At 43.5% G+C, this 16743-nt stretch overlaps 1 protein-coding gene across 1 annotated transcript in view; it reads right to left on the reverse strand.

The window, feature by feature from the left end:
• Positions 1–16743, reverse strand: part of LOC135518278 (stromelysin-3-like) — a 33472-nt gene that overhangs the window by 3086 nt on the left and 13643 nt on the right. Inside the window, exons 2-6 of the mRNA XM_064943332.1 lie at positions 13258–13562; positions 7150–7293; positions 3765–3898; positions 2459–2673; positions 2015–2219 (exon numbers count right to left, since the gene is read on the reverse strand). Of these exons, the coding sequence (XP_064799404.1) occupies positions 2015–2219; positions 2459–2673; positions 3765–3898; positions 7150–7293; positions 13258–13562 (1003 nt within the window). The remainder of the gene's footprint in view (positions 1–2014; positions 2220–2458; positions 2674–3764; positions 3899–7149; positions 7294–13257; positions 13563–16743) is intronic.

Consider the following 16743-nt stretch of genomic DNA (forward strand, 5'->3'; position numbering starts at 1 on the left):
TACTGCTGCTGTTTCCTCTCCCTACGGCTGCTGTTTCCTCTCTCTCCCTACTGCTGCTGTTTCCTCTCCCTACTACTACTGTTTCCTCTCCCTACGGGTGCTGTTTCCTCTCTCTCCCTACTGCTGCTGTTTCATCTCCCTACGGCTGCTGTTTCCTCTCCCTACGGGTGCTGTTTCCTCTCCCTACTGCTGCTGTTTCCTCTCTCTCCCTACTACAGTTGTTTCCTCTCCCTACTGCTCTCTCTCCAGCACCATCCTAACATTAACATACTGTATGTTCTCCCTACTACTGCTGTTTCCTCTCTCCCGACTGCTGCTGTTTTCTCTCTCCCTACTGCTGCTGTTTCCTCTCCCTACGGCTGCTGTTTCCTCTCCCTACGGCTGCTGTTTCCTCTCCCTACTGCTGCTGTTTCTTCTCTCTCCCTACTACAGTTGTTTCCTTTCCCTACTGCTCTCTCTCCAGCACCATCTCTCCAGCACCATCCTAACATTAACATACTGTATGTTCTCCCTACTACTGCTGTTTCCTCTCTCCCGACTGCTGCTGTTTTCTCTCTCCCTACTGCTGCTGTTTCCTCTCCGTACTGCTGCTGTTTCCTCTCCCTACGGCTGCTGTTTCCTCTCCCTACGGCTGCTGTTTCCTCTCCTTACTGCTGCTGTTTCCTCTCTCCCTACTACAGTTGTTTCCTTTCCCTACTGCTCTCTCTCCAGCACCATCTCTCCAGCACCATCCTAACATTAACATACTGTATGTTCTCCCTACTGCTGATGTTTCCTCTCTCCCTACTGCTGCTGTTTCCTCTCTCCCTACTGCTGCTGTTTCCTCTCTCTCCCTACTGCTGATGTTTCCTCTCTCCCTACTGCTGCTGTTTCCTCTCTCCCTACTGCTGCTGTTTCTTCTCCCTACTGCTGCTGTTTTCTCTCCCTTCTACTGCTGCTGCTGTGCTTATAGGAGCTTCTGCTAACTGCTGGGCCTAATTGGCCCACCCAAACACTGGCTGAGACCTGGTGGGAGGTGGAGAGTTTAGACGCCAATAAAACAACACACATCCACAGACACACGCCTTTGCACACAGGCACACGCAGACAATTGTATATCTAAACACACGCACACACACACACACACACACACACACACACACACACACACACACACACACACACACACACACACACACACACACACACACACACACACACACACACACACACACACACACACACACACACACACACACACACACACACACACACACACACAATACACCCTTGCAAGACTAGACCATGTTTCTGCCATCTGTCATCACTATGATCAACGCTGTTTAAATAAACAAAACCAGAGCAGAGTCGTTAAGCCGTGGATTGTTTGTGTGAAGCAACTAATATCAATGTACATTTACCCCTCTGGTGATCTGCTGTCAAATACTTTATTTTTAGAAGTTTGACCAAACCTGACTTCACATGAGGTTGGTGGCACCTTAATTGGGGAGAACGAGCTCGTGGTAATGACTGGAGCGGAATCAGTGGAATGGTATCAAATATATCAAACACATGGTTTCCAGGTGTATGATGCCATTCCATTTGCTCTGTTCTGGCCATTATTATGAGTTGTCTTCCCCTCAGAAGCCTACTGTGTCTGACTTTCAGAAAAATGTCTGTCTCAAAACTAAACACTTATGGTCCCACTCGGAACTGCTACCAACATGCCAGAGTCTAGTACTGCGCTCTAAGGTCCCGACTCTGGACCACACACACGCTCTGGCGATAGGGGTTTGACTCTCACCTTGGGCCTCTCCTGTCTGTTTTGAACTGTCCTGTCATAAAAATAGCTAATTTAAAAACAATTAGACACATTGCCCTACGATGAGCTACTTCTGTACTCATTACCATGTCTGCCAAATATCAGAGCTCAAAATCAACTGCTACCAGCAGAGCAGTGGAGCCCATAGAAATACACATTAGAATGGGTAAAACCCTAGACAGGCAGGTATTCTATTTCTATGGTTTAACCTACCTTGGAAGAACCAGCTGTTTCCTGTCTTGTCTTCGTAGGCCGCATCGATGTTGTCGGGGATCCCCCTCCAGTGGCGTGTTGCTAGCGCCGGGTACCCCGCCTGCAGTTGGCCATCACGGATACGCCACACGTAGCGGGACTTGAAGAAGAACATCTCCCCTCTGATCATTGACACGGCATCAAAGTTAGTCCTGCAGGGATCTGGCTGTGGCCAAGTCATGAAGAAAGAGACAGAGTGAGCACAGGTTATGTCATTCAAAATCAAAATTGCGGAAGCTCAACTCAGCCTGGAAACTTTCATCAATCTCAACAAATTGAGTCACTGAAACGAGCATTGCGTATTAATCCACTAATATTCCAGTTGTTAGCTATTTGCTCCCAACAATGGATGTGTTCACTGATAAGTTGGACTTCTATTCATTTCTTGTCATATTCAGTCCTCACCACAGTTGTTTCGATCTCATTGGTCTCTGTGATGACGGGCGGGGCTTTTCGCAGCGGACCATACAGGTATTGGATGCCCTGCTTGTCATCGTCACTCAGCTCCAGGGGATAGGAGAAGCTGTAGAAGGGGGACATGACGGCTCCTTCGACCAGGGAGTGCTGGAGGCCGAGGACGTGGCCAAACTCATGGGCCGCCACCTGCAGGAGATCTGTGCCTGCAGGACCATCATGGGACAATGGTCAGTGACATTGAGACAGAGGGCATCAACCATACTTGCCTGAGCAAGATTTAGGCAGTATCTTTAGCAATGTTTGTTCAGTATCTTCACATATAAACTACTACCTAGAGAACAGTGGCGGTTAGTGCCGTTTAAGATGAGAGAGGACGATCATTTTTTTAATGAGATGGCCCATTACAGCATATTGGATGACTCTCATTCTTATTCCATTCACCCAGCTCAATGTAACATCGATAGGTTTAGGCTACTACATGATACTCACATTTTCCCTGTACCCATCATGAGGTTGGTACAACCTAGCCTATGAATGGAAGTTTACAGCGTAGGTGCACAGGTTGAGAGAATTTTGAGTAATCAAGGTGACAGACATTGACACATTCAAAATCGCCTTGCACTCTCTTGCCTGCATTTAGCTGATCTAGGGTGTAATCATTTATCCAACAGTTGCAAATGTGAGTTTCTATTGGACAAATTCAGGAATGTTTATCCCCGCTTTGTTCCGTTTGCTTCCGTTTTATGAAATGTTTTTCCTCGATAGAATCGATATCTATAATACACCCCTGATCACACACAAACACATTCACGTTCATAGCAGCCACATAAAAACAACACGATCTCTTTGCTCGTTGTATATATAATTATTTCTCACTACTATCTACGTGTTCTCCTCCTCTCGCCTTTTCCCTTCCCTTGTAGACTTCAATGCACAACACATCAGCTGTCTGTGACCAGGCGAAAAACCTTTCCAAGCCAAACCATGAGCCTCCTAGGTTTTGTATTGAAATCGATGTACCTAGCGGAGGACAGAAGCTGTCCTCCGGCTACACCATGGTGCTACCCTACAGACTACTGCTGAGGCTACTGTACACCTTTATTGCAAAACCGTGCGTTTTAATCAATTATTTGGTGACGTGAACATATTTAGTATAGTTTTATCTTTTTTAATGTTTCACTCTTTTTATTTTTATGAAATTCACTCTGGAGGACGGTCCTCCCCTTCCTCCTGCGAGGAGCCTCCACTACTATAGACCGGTAAATTGAATAGGTTATTTCTGCTATTCACTCACCCATGCTGTTTCCCACTGTCCAACTCTCATCATAGTCAAAGTGGATGTCGCCTGCCCGGTGAGTTCTGGGGAAAAAGGCATGGGCCAGAATGCCTCCAGGACCATCGAAAGGCAGGTTGTCACCATGCCAGTACCTACACAACAAACACAGAGGCACAAGGCAGGGTGGTCAGACATTTTATTTTAGACAAAGTTCACCACTTCATTAGTCACTTTTGGGCATTAGATTCTGCTGTGGGCAAATTTTCTTCTTAAGCGGATGGTCGGAGGGCCCAGAACTTAATTACAAATAATTTGTAGACTGCAATTTGATTGCAAGAATCCCAAACAGATCATTTCAAACCTTGCTTAGATTTGTATACGATCACGTCTCTCTATTATGCGTGGGAATACTTGGAAATAGAAAACTTGGAGCTGATTTCCTGGTGTCTTTTATGTCCAACTATGAAAATTCTATACTGAACAAAAATATAAACGCAACATGTTGGTGTTGGTCCCATGTTTCATGAGCTAAAATAAAAGATCCCAGAAATGTTCCATATGTACAAAAATCTTATTTCTCTCAAATGTTGTGCTAGTGAGCATTTCTCCTTTACCAAGATAACCCATCCACCTGAAAGGTGTGGCATATCAAGAAGCTGATTAAACAGCATGATCATTACACAGGTACACCTTGTGCTAGGGACAATAAAAGGCCACACTAAAATGTTCAGTTTTGTCACACAAAATGTGCAGTTTTGTCACACAGATGTCTCAAGTGTTGAGGGAGTGTACAATTGGCATGCTGACTGAAGGAATGTCCACCAGAGTTGTAACCACACCAGCCCAGGACCTTCACATCCAGCTTCTTCACCTGCGGGATCATCTCCCGGACAGCTGATGAAACTGAGGATTATTTCTGTCCGTAATAAAGCCCTCTATCGGGAAAACCTCAGTCTGATTGGCTGGACCTGGCTCCCCAATGGGTGGGCCTGGCTCCCAACTGTTTGGGCTTCCTGCCCAGTCATATTAAATTTATAGATTCGTGCCTAATTAATTTATTTCAATTGACCGATTTCCTTATTTGAAATGTAAGTCAGTAAAATTGTTCTATTTTTATTCAGTACAAAAAAATATATGTACATTTTCTTTGCTCAGAAAACTTGGGGGGGGCGAAGTAAAACCAACCGCGGGCCGCCAGTTTGGGAACCCTGCTTTATGGGCTCCTTACAAATCTGATTCCCATATGTTTGTTATTATGTTTGTATTGTTGCTTATATACAAGGGATGTATCCATGTATCCATTTCAACATTAATGAAGACACATTCAAAGGGGAAATTGACATTTGATCCTTTCCTTTCTGCTCAGATATTCAAGTAAGCTCCATGGACCTTCTGTACAGTAAATAATCAAAGTAATGCTGTCATTGCAGACAGTAAAAAATCTGGGTCTATAACAAATCTTGGGGCTCCATAACCCTCTCGATGTCAAGATCCAACCTAGTACAGTAACTGAACATCATGTCATTACTGAGGCATCTTTCTGATGTAAGGTGCAAGGTCCTAAACTATGCCATTGCTCAGACCCATCACACTGTGGGGGCATTGAGTTATGGCTCATACCACAGCGATTAAATCCAATTAATGTTGCCAGCCTGCGTAGTGATGGAACTAACGACTGGGTCAAATGATGAGAAAGTATGAATTCACTTATAAAATATCTACGAAAACTTGTTATTTCTTCGGTAAATATGTGCTTTAGTATTTTTTTTATTTTACAACTGTGGTATAAGCAGGATAAACGCCTCTGTTCTGTACATTACCTTGGAAAAATGAACTCCGCAGCGGGACGAGACAGAACGTCAGTGTTAATCTCTATTTACAAAGGCAAAGGTCTCGAGGGCGGATACAGTATCGTCTGAGAGAAGAAACATGTATATAGGTCTGGTGTGTAGGTGGATGCTCTAAAGCTGCAGTAATTTACAACAAGGGAATGTGATGCTGTTGTGCTCGTGCCAACACAACAAATCCATTGAGAGTCGAAGAAATGTGCCCGAGGCTTTTCATTCAAATAAACCGTAGCAAACAAGTCCTGCTTTGTAACATTCAAGTGCTTTCAGGATGGAGAGGGGGGGGGGGACGATTCGCCAATGAGCATGGCCTATTATAAGACATGGGCAGGGTTGGGGTCAATTCAACTCAGTTTAACTGAGTTGGTGAGTTCAGGTTCCTAATTAGAACATTTAATTCAGGAATTACATTTATTTGAAGATAAATGGACATTCACAAATTCATGCACATTTTTAGATTTGATTGAGTAAATGAAACTTGCCCTCAAGTTTGGTGATTGTACCGAGATAAAGGAACACTAGTGTTGGCCTGTGAAAAATGCTACACCTGTACTAGCTGTATGTAACACAACTCCCTTATTTCCCACCTCTTTCCCTAACAGATAACAAGTCATGAACATGGCTGTGTGAATGTCCAACAGCAAAGCTGATTATCTGTACAACCATCAACGCTAATCCCTCAACTTCTCTTTTGAAAAGGTCCTTGTGTTTTTGTCTGATAGAGAAGTGAAGTTCTCATCTTAAGTCAACAAGATGAACCTGATAAGAAGCACAAGACAGATGAAATAGGTTGTCCCGGGTGTTAGCATTAGTAATATTTATAATAAAGGTTGAGTGCTTCACAGATAAACACAGACATTGAGTGAGTCAGGAAAGTGACACAAGACATACCAATAGTTTTGATGATGTGCACCAGCACACTGAGTCATATGACCAGTAATGCTGTTACACTGAAAGTACATTTAAAATCTGTAATAGAAATCAATAACACATTTTCCAGTGCATGACTGGAATTTCAATAGATTTTCTGACATAGGTGAGCTGAAATAGAGTTCATCCCAAGCTTGCCTCAGGTTCTCAGTGTTCTGCTCCACAGGAAATGTAGATGAGCTTTGTGATTTACATCAATTCACTGAAAACCCTCAGTAACACTTTTCATGTAGCCTAATTTTGCCCAGCTAATACCATCGACCAAGCCACATTATGGACTAAACTAAACATTAAAATTGTCACGCCTGCTCCCGCTCTCCCTCTCTGCTGCCCTTCATTACGCACACATGTCACCATCATTACGTGCAGCAGCGCTCATTGAACTCACCTGGACTCCTTCCCTTTGTTGATTGCCCTGTCTATAACTGTCTGCTCCCCCGTTTGTTCCCTGTGTCTGCATTAATGTTGTTATGTGTTCATGTCCAGACGCTGTCATGCCTTGTTTCATGTCCATTGTTAATTAAATGTTCACTTCCTGTACCTGCTTCTCGTCTACCATCGTTGATCTATTTTGTTACGACAATACTGATCAAATTAAGATCCTACACCTCTATAATGATGATTACCTGGTAAAGTCGATGATGATGTCAGCTCTCCCACTGCTGACCTCAGTGAACTTCAAGGGTGTGACTTCACTCCACACACGCAGAGCCTCCTGCAAGATGTGACGGACTTTCTCATTACTCAACTGCCAGGGGAAGCGCATGATCCTGTGAGACACAAACACACACACACAAACACACACACACACGTCAGAAACCACCAGCATGATCGCCATCTGTGTTCTACCCATAATCCTCTTATGCAGGGGGCAGAGTGAGACCACCCTTCTCTAGTTGCTTCATGGGCCACAGGGTGACCTTGGTCTAGGATAATCTGGTTGTTTTGAGAAAGAAGCCTCTCTAAAGTGGGTACAAGGCCCAATCTGATGCCACCCAGGTTGACTGGTGGGTTGGAGCTGTCAAATGTCCCACATCAACAAAAGGATATAATATGTTGCTGAATGGGTTGTATGGATTAACTTTCTGCACAATGCCAGATCACCATGATAGCATGGTTCAATCATACAGATTTAATTTGAACCAGTTTGCTACAGAAGGTAAATAATCCTACAGCAACAGGAAATGTGAGTTATTATGTGAATTCTAAATGATTAACATTTATGTAGGGGTTGACATTTTTTGTTAGGGCAAATCAAGTCTGAAATTTTCAAGTGGAAACCACAAGTCAAATACACTACAAGGTGCATTTTCTGCAGTGCAGGAACATTCTCAGCGACAAAAGAGTGATCAACTTAAGTATACAGCAACATGAACAAAGACTATGATAGGTGCTTGCTTGCATACTGACCCAACTAACCAACCAACACATGCAGAATAATTTAAAAACAAATATACCTATCCTCAAAAAGTCTGACAGCTGCCATCTTGACTTGCTGCATCACCGTCTGTTATGGCAACTGCTTGACATCCGACTGCAAGGCGGATGCAAAGGGTGGTGCGGACAGCCCAGTACATCCCTAGGGCCGAGCTCCATGCCATCCAGAACCTCTATACCAGGCGGTATCCAGAACCTCTATACCCCAGCCACCCAAGCCTAGACCCGTTCATTCTGCTACCGCACGGTAAGCGGTACCGTAGTGCCAAGTCTGAGACCAAAAGGCTCCTGAACAGCTTCTATCCCCAAGCCACAAGACAGCTGAACAGTTGTGAACAGGAATATTTGCATTGACCTAGTTTTGCACTGACCCTCTTGCACTGACTCTACGCACACACTCACTGGACTCTACCCACACACTCACTGGACTCTACCCACACACTCACTGGACTCTACCCACACACTCACTGGACTCTACCCACACACTCACTGGACTCTACCCACACACTCACTGGACTCTACCCACACACTCACTGGACTCTACCCACACACTCACTGGACTCTACCCACACACTCACACATACTTAAGAATTTGTTCTTAACTGACTTGCCTAGTTAAATAAAAGTTCATTTTTATTTAAATGTAAAAAAAAACTTAGACTCCAACACAAACACACATGCTCACACACACACACACGCATATTGACGCCACACACATTTTTACACTCTTCACATGCGTACAATGATGCTACTTTGTTAATTATCTATCCTGATTGCCTTGTCACTTTTACTCCTACCTTCATATACATATTAGCTCAACTATCTCGTACCCCTGCACATTGACTCGGTAGTCCTTGTACATAGCCCCGCTATTATTATCTATTGTGTTCCTATTTTCTATTTTTATTTGCACATTTTCGTACTTTTTAACTCTGCATTGTTGGGAAACGGCTTGTAAGTAAGCATTTCACGGTAAAGGCTACACCTGTTGTATTTGGATTCATACTTCAGTTATTCAAGGCATAGGTAATGTGCAGTACATAGAAACATAACCATGCAGCAAGGCTGAATGCTGAGTTGACAGAGGTTGTGTGTGCGTCCGTCCAACCAGGACCTGCATTATCATGACAGGCGTTGACAGACAGAAAGGGCAGCACTTATTATTACCAGGCGACACCCCATGGAGGACATTTAAACAACCGTGACATGTTCAGTCTCAATGTCGGTCTCATGTTTCATATTATGGGTTTCTCAGTGGGCGCCAGTAAAACCCCCCCCCCCACCCCTGCTTTCTGTTGCAATCCGTTACCCCCTGCCCTGCAGGCGTTTCCCCGGGTGCCTCCCTGGATACCAGCCATGGCGGCTATCACTTTTATTCTTCATTTTAGATTTCATAATGAATGGGCGGGGGTTGCAAAAATGGATTGCGCCTCATTGTGTGGAGGCCCTACATACATGCCCAGACAGGAGAGGCCAGCCTTGTGCTGTTGCTGTATTACCCTACTCTACTTCAACAACCTCCCTAAACCTGCCACGGTGATGCATGCCGGGGCCCGGTTCTAACCACAGCCCCCGACGCCTGCAGCAGACACCCATTAAACCTGTACCCTGGGAGTTCAGTTCCAGAATGTGGAACAGTCACTATGTTGCTAATGCTACGGCCCGTTATTATTAGTCATCACAGAGGAGACAGCAAAACGCTGGCCTGGTAATGACCCCCCTCACCATAGCCACTCTGGGAAAAGAGCAGTGGAACCAGAGCGGGGACAACAGTGCTGATTGCTGGCTCGTGGGCCAAAAGTGGCAGGTCCAGCTCTGTGCTGTTGTGTGTCTCCTGAGATAAAAATGTGATGAGCCAGCAGAGTACAGTACACACCCCTACAGTACTGTACAATCGTACAATTATTTGTTCCTTTCTTGAAAAGCTGTGTGTGCAGAAATTATTTTCTGTGAGAGGGAGTGCAGGGCACGGGAGGTTCAGTGCCTGTTGACAATCAGCAAAATGACAATGAAGCTATACTTAGGGACACTGAGTAAGTGGCTACCTCAAAGGGATCATGAGTAAAGATGACTTATGATGCAATATATTGGTGTTTGTTTGGGGAAGGGTGGTTAATCATACACAGCATTTGTACGCTTGATCAATACATATGGCATTTTTCACATGAAAACACAAGCTCACTATTCATACAATATAATATAACAATTCTACGCCATTAAAGGAAAAATCCACTCAAAAACTATATTTCTGTATTTTTTCATTAATCCACTGTTATTAAAGACATGCTCCGGTACTTTGGCGACTAAAAAAAAATATTTTTTTAAACATCCTGCTTTGGGATGGATGTGTCAATGTGTAGTTCATACATACATAATCTATGAGCAGAATTACTGCTTTACCTCAATTAGCCACAAAATCCCTAGTTTGAAAGCAACTGTTTTCTTGAAGATGTGCTGCACCATGTTTCCTACATTTTTACCTCCACATGGGTCAGCACCCTAGCAATTTGAGTTTTAGCCAATGAGCTTCAGCCCCTCACATTTGAGGGACAGCTAGCAAAAGGCCTGCCCAAAGTTATCCAATGAAATTGCAGGGCGGGCCCAACGGCACAGAGAGACAGAGAGACAGAGAGACAGAGAGACAGAGAGACAGAGAGACAGAGAGAGAGAGAGAGAGAGAGAGAGAGAGAGAGAGAGAGGAGATGACATGGCGCACATATGTGACTTAGGCTATTTTTTGGCTCATGAGTGCTACTTTCAGAACCGCTGGCTAAAAATTATCCAAAAGTGCCGGAGCATCTCTTTAATACAGTCCCAAAATGTTTAGCATGTCAGCAGTCAAGTTTTCAAGATATTGGACTTTCAAGAAGCAAAGTGTCACTTCCCACAGGCATCATCATGATGTGGCAAGTGACACTTTGCTTCTTGAAAATCCTATATCTTGAAATGTTTTTAACAGTGGACTATTTAAAAAAATATGCGTGACACTTACTGTTGTGTTGAAAAAGAAATTGCTTTCTGTAACAAAGACTCAGTGTTGCTCTTCTGATAACACTCCTCTGGAAGTAACTATTAGCTTGACCTTTCCCCTCTCCAGCCCCCTTCCTGCTGAGCTGTATGTGGAGACATCAGGAAGCATGCGGTCTGCTCTGCTGTAACATGCTTGAGTGCTCTGACACTGTCTTGTAAATGGCTATGTTTTATCAGGTCACGACCCAACCTGACTCCAAATGACAGAGGGGGTGGGTGGCAAATGTCCGGTGTGGCCCGTCTTTTGACTTTAATGGAAGAGGCAAGGCAGTCCAAACACAGGGAGGAGTGCAGATGACCCCGAGGGCACGAGGTCACCGTGTCACTCAAAAGGCGCTTCAAAGGCAAAGAAGTCCCAAAGTAAATTGAAGTCGTGCCTCCTAGTTTTCTGCCATGTCTGGTTTGAAATTCTATCAAAAACATGAACTCAGCCAAACAATGAATACACATCTACATAGGCTGGGCAGCCTATCCTTTACAACAAAGTAAATTATCCTTCACTGAAATGTGTCTCTTTAGAAGTTTTGGCGTCAGTGTAAAGGCTCCTCTCTCCTCTCAGTAGCTGTAACCTGGGTGGCTTTTGCTAGCCAGTAGCGACCTTTGCAGGCCGGTGGTGGCCTTTGCCAGCCAGTAGTGGCCTTTGCCTGCCAGTGTACTGTAGAAGTTAACCAGTCTACCGTGACAGGGGTTGCATTTGTGTCTCTGTCCTTGCTGGCTAAACTACAGATATCAGTGATAACCTCTTGAATTTGTACGCCATGTATAAAAATTCCAGAGCAAACTCAGGAAAAGCAGATCCCAGTGAAAAAGCTAAATGCATGGATATGTCTAGAGCAGTGGTTCCCAAACTGGGGTACGCCAAATAAAAATTTAATTTACATACGAAATACAAATAAAAAAAATTTATGGTCCCGCACCCCTTCAAACATTCAACCTCCAGCTGCTAGCACCAGGGTCAGCGCACTCTCAAATGTTGTTTTTTCCATCATCTCCCAGATAGGCCAGTCGTGTGAGAAACCCGTCATCATGCAAGCGGTCAGACAAGTGCAAATGATGGTCAGTAAAGAAAACTTCAAGCTCGTCTCTCAATTTAAAATATCATATCAATACTTTGCCCCTTTATAACCAGTGTTATAAAAGTGTTACATGGTCGCTGCCCATATCATTGTATAATGCAGAAAATACACAAGAGTTCAGGGGCCTTGCTTTAAGTTAGCAAAGTTAACCATTTTCACTGTAGTGTCCAAAACGTCTTTCAAGCTGTCAGGCATTCCCTTGGCAGCAAGAGCTTCTCGGTGGATGCTGCCGTGTACCCAAGTGGAGTCGGGAGAAACTGCTTGCACGCGCGTTACCACTCCACTAAGTCTCCCTGTCATGGCTTTTACACCAACACATCTTGACCACCAAAGTCCATTTGATGTCACAAAGCTGTCCAGTACTTTAAAAATATCCTCTCATGTTGCCCTGGTTTTCAGTAGTTTGCAGAAGAGGATGTCTTCCTTAATTGTCCCCCAATAAACGTAACAGACATATACCAGGATCTGTGTCAGGCCCGCCACGTCAGTTGACTCATCCAGCTGTAATGCATATAACTCACTGGCTTGTATGCAAAGCAGTAATTGTTTCAAAACATCTTCTGCCATGTCACTGATGCGCCGTGAAACAGTGTTGTTGATGAAGTCATTGTCTGTATAGTTTTTGGGCCTTTTCCCCAAACATTGTCCCAGCCATATCCGTGGCAGCAGGAAGAATTAAGTCTTCCACAATAGCATGGGGCTTGCCTGTCCTAGCCACTCGGTAGCTCACCATATAAGATGCTTCTAGGCCCTTCTTATGAATGGTATCTGTTGCTTTTGTACATGTCTTACTACTCAAAAGACGTCTTTATTTTTCAAATTGTCATGTTTCGCTTCTAAATGTCTGCGCAAGAGTGAAAGTTTCCCGCGAGAGAGTAACAGTTAATGTGATTGGATATTAATTATTTGACTAGGCTGCCTAGGCTACCTGTATTTGACATTGTGTTGTTATTTCGCTGAACACTAGATGGTTTCATTAAATTTTTGGCAGTGAAACGAGGCTACTCAGGCGAGAAAAAAACCTCACCCAAATGTATAGCCCCGTTGGAAAATATTAATGGATATTTTTTTTTCTTTTTTTTTCTCTAAAATACTATTATTATTATTATTTTTATGTGAATCACATTTTTATTTGGCGTACCCCAGTTTGGGAATACCTGGTCTAGATCAACCAAAGAAGAATAACCTTACTTGTAGGTGAGGTCAGTCTTGTCCCAGCGCCCCCCAAAGACAACGAAGCGCTTCCGCCGCTGCTTTCCTCTAAAGGTGCCCCCTTTCTGCATGTGGTAGTCCGAGATGCCACTTTGCTTCTGAGTAGGATAGTCTGGAACACCACAGCGAGGCCGATTCCAGATAGACTCTGTGCCATTCCATGACAACACAGTCTCTGGATAGACACCTCCCGACAGGTGCAATTGTTCCTTCAGAGTGTCCTGAGTATGATCAAATCTTGTCGTCTTCTTCAGGCCATATGGGCGAGTCTTCTGAGGCAATCCCTGTGAAAAGAGGTATGTGCAACTAAGTACCATTCAAATAATGTAAATTAAGCTATTGTTTTGACAAAATCACATACATCTAGGCTACAAAGAAAATTACATTAAACTAAATCAAATGGAAAATGGAATGAATGTTTTTAGATAGCTGCATGGCAAGACATGGTCATCACAGTAAATTGCAGCATGCTACATTACTGTAACATTCTAATAGAGAACCTCAGGAGGAGCTGGGCTTCCGGGACCCAGATAAATCTCCAAGGCATTATTAGTCAATTTCCTCCAGAGAATTTAGAGGGAATTGGTCTGTCAATTGAATGGGTGGAGAGATGATTGGGTGGAGGAAAGGGAGGGGTCGGAGGAAGGGGGACGGCTGAACCCTCTCACCACTTTATCCTTGCTCTATCTTTGGCTTCGCTTTATTACAGTTTACTGGTTTCCTAAAAAGCAGCTGTGAAGGCTTGGAAACTTTTCCTTCTCTGGCTTTTTTCTATGGGGGAGGGGATGACAGTTGTAGAGGTGAAATAGGGTGAATTGTAGTTTCTTTCTTGTTTTAACGGTCTTAAAAATGCTTCCGCGTCCGACAGCCCAAGGGTACCCTTTAAAAGCTGTAATTTGTGAACAAGCTATTTTTAAATGGCCATTAAAAGTCAAACATGAGAGGCTTTGATGCAGTGGTGCATTTTCACAAAGGCTTGAAAGACTTGGATGTTGTGGTCAGGGACTAGTACACACTACCTTCCTTGCTAAAATTCATCATTCCAAACCTTGCAGATGGACATTAAGAGAGGAATCCCATTTATGTCTATCAGTTGTACGATCTAACATAATAAGTAACCAGATGCACTTCTGTTTTTCAGCCTTTGAATGGGGAAGCCTTCCCTCGTATCTCTCTTCAAGTTATTCTGTAAATTCTGTAACCATTCAATTTTATGTCATGTCTATCTTTTAAAACATTTTTTTGATCACAATGGCACGGACCTTGATGTATGGATGAAACCCCAATTTGGTTAGTAAGTAGCTTAGGCAGCCGATAGTGGGCGCTAAATTTATGCTATCGTCTAGGATTTACAGTGCCTTGCAAAAGTATTTGGCCCCCTTGAACTTTGCAACCTTTTGCCACATTTCAGGCTTCAAACATAAAGATATAAAACTGTATTTTTTTGTGAAGAATCAACAACAAGTGGGACACAATCATGAAGTGGAACGACATTTATTGGATATTTCAAACTTTTTTAACAAATCAAAAACTGAAAAATTGGACGTGCAAAATTATTCAGCCCCCTTAAGTTAATACTTTGTAGTGCCACCCTTTGCTGCGATTACAGCTGTCGCTTGGGGTATGTCTCTATCAGTTTTGCACATCGAGAGACTGAAATTTTTTCCCATTCCTCCTTGCAAAACAGCTTGAGCTCAGTGAGGTTGGATGGAGAGCATTTGTGAACAGCAGTTTTCAGTTCTTTCCACAGATGTGTTGCTTTTACGCCAAACATAACTTTTTGCATCGTTGCCAAAAAGTTCAATTTTGGTTTCATCTGACCAGAGCACCTTCTTCCACGTTTGGTGTGTCTCCCAGGTGGCTTGTGACAAACTTTAAACGACACTTTTTATGGATATCTTTAAGAAATGGCTTTCTTCTTGCCACTCTTCCATAAAGGCCAGATTTGTGCAATATACGACTGATTGTTGTCCTATGGACAGAGTCTCCCACCTCAGCTGTAGATCTCTGCAGTTCATCCAGAGTGATCATGGGCCTCTTGACTGCATCTCTGATCAGTCTTCTCCTTGTATGAGCTGAAAGTTTAGAGGGACAGCCAGGTCTTGGTAGATTTGCAGTGGTCTGATGCTCCTTCCATTTCAATATTATCGCTTGCACAGTGCTCCTTGGGATGTTTAAAGCTTGGGAAATCTTTTTGTATCCAAATCCGGCTTTAAACTTCTTCACAACAGTATCTCGGACCTGCCTGGTGTGTTCCTTGTTCTTCATGATGCTCTCTGCGCTTTTAACGGACCTCTGAGACTATCGCAGTGCAGGTGCATTTATACGGAGACTTGATTACACACAGGTGGATTGTATTTATCATCATTAGTCATTTAGGTCAACATTGGATCATTCAGAGATCCTCACTGAACTTCTGGAGAGAGTTTGCTGCACTGAAAGTAAAGGGGCTGAATAATTTTGCACGCACAATTTTTCCGTTTTTGATGTTAAAAAAGTTTGAAATATCCAATAAATGTCGTTCCACTTCATGATTGTGTCCCACTTGTTGTTGATTCTTCACAAAAAAATACAGTTTTATATCTTTATGTTTGAAGCCTGAAATGTGGCAAAAGGTCGCAAAGTTCAAGGGGGCCGAATACTTTCGCAAGGCACTGTATGTGCCCAACTGGTAATACACTCGTGTCCCATGTAGGCTGGCTCGTACAAAACGCACCCACCGTTCAGGCTGCAAAGGCATCATTTCCCTCCTTATCTAGCTTTAATGGCGGGCAGTTGGGGGGAAAAATGAGGAAATAAAATACAGTTTTCCACCACTTAGGATGTTGCACACTGTATTCAGCCAAGGGATTTAAGCAATTGATCTTATGTCATCGTGATGACTATAAACATTTATACTAACATCCCCAATCTGATGTAAAAAGGATGTGTTATTTATGGGGTGAAAATGCTAACTTGTGTAAGGTAGTAACACAAACTGTCTACATTAAGGAAATTTGCTCAATATAAAATAATTCTATATGTGTCACGACTCCTACCGAGGGTGGCTCCTCTTCCTGTTTGCTCGGCGGTCATCGTCACCAGTCTACTAGCTGCCACTGATCACTTTTCCCTTTTCTATTGGTTTTGTCTTATTGGTTTCACCTGTTTCTTGTTTAGGTTTGTAGTTGGGCTATTTAAGCCGGTAAGGCCCGCCTGCTCTTTGTGCAGGCTTATTTTTCCACTGTGTTTATGTGTGGTAGTGTGTTTCGTTTTTGGTTTTTCTCCGGACTAGTTAGGTACTGTTTTTGGGCCAATCGTGGATGTGTGCCTGGTATTTGGAGTGTATGATTTTCCCTGTGCTGAAATAAAAGCACTATTCCGTACCTTCTGCCTCCTGCACCTGACTCCGCTCCCACTACGCCTGAGTGCGTCACAATATGGCTAAATAATTCAACATGTTCATTTGAGATAATAGTTTGTGAG

The sequence above is a fragment of the Oncorhynchus masou genome, chromosome 28, assembly GCF_036934945.1.
Source record: "Oncorhynchus masou masou isolate Uvic2021 chromosome 28, UVic_Omas_1.1, whole genome shotgun sequence".
NCBI lineage: Eukaryota > Metazoa > Chordata > Actinopteri > Salmoniformes > Salmonidae > Oncorhynchus > Oncorhynchus masou.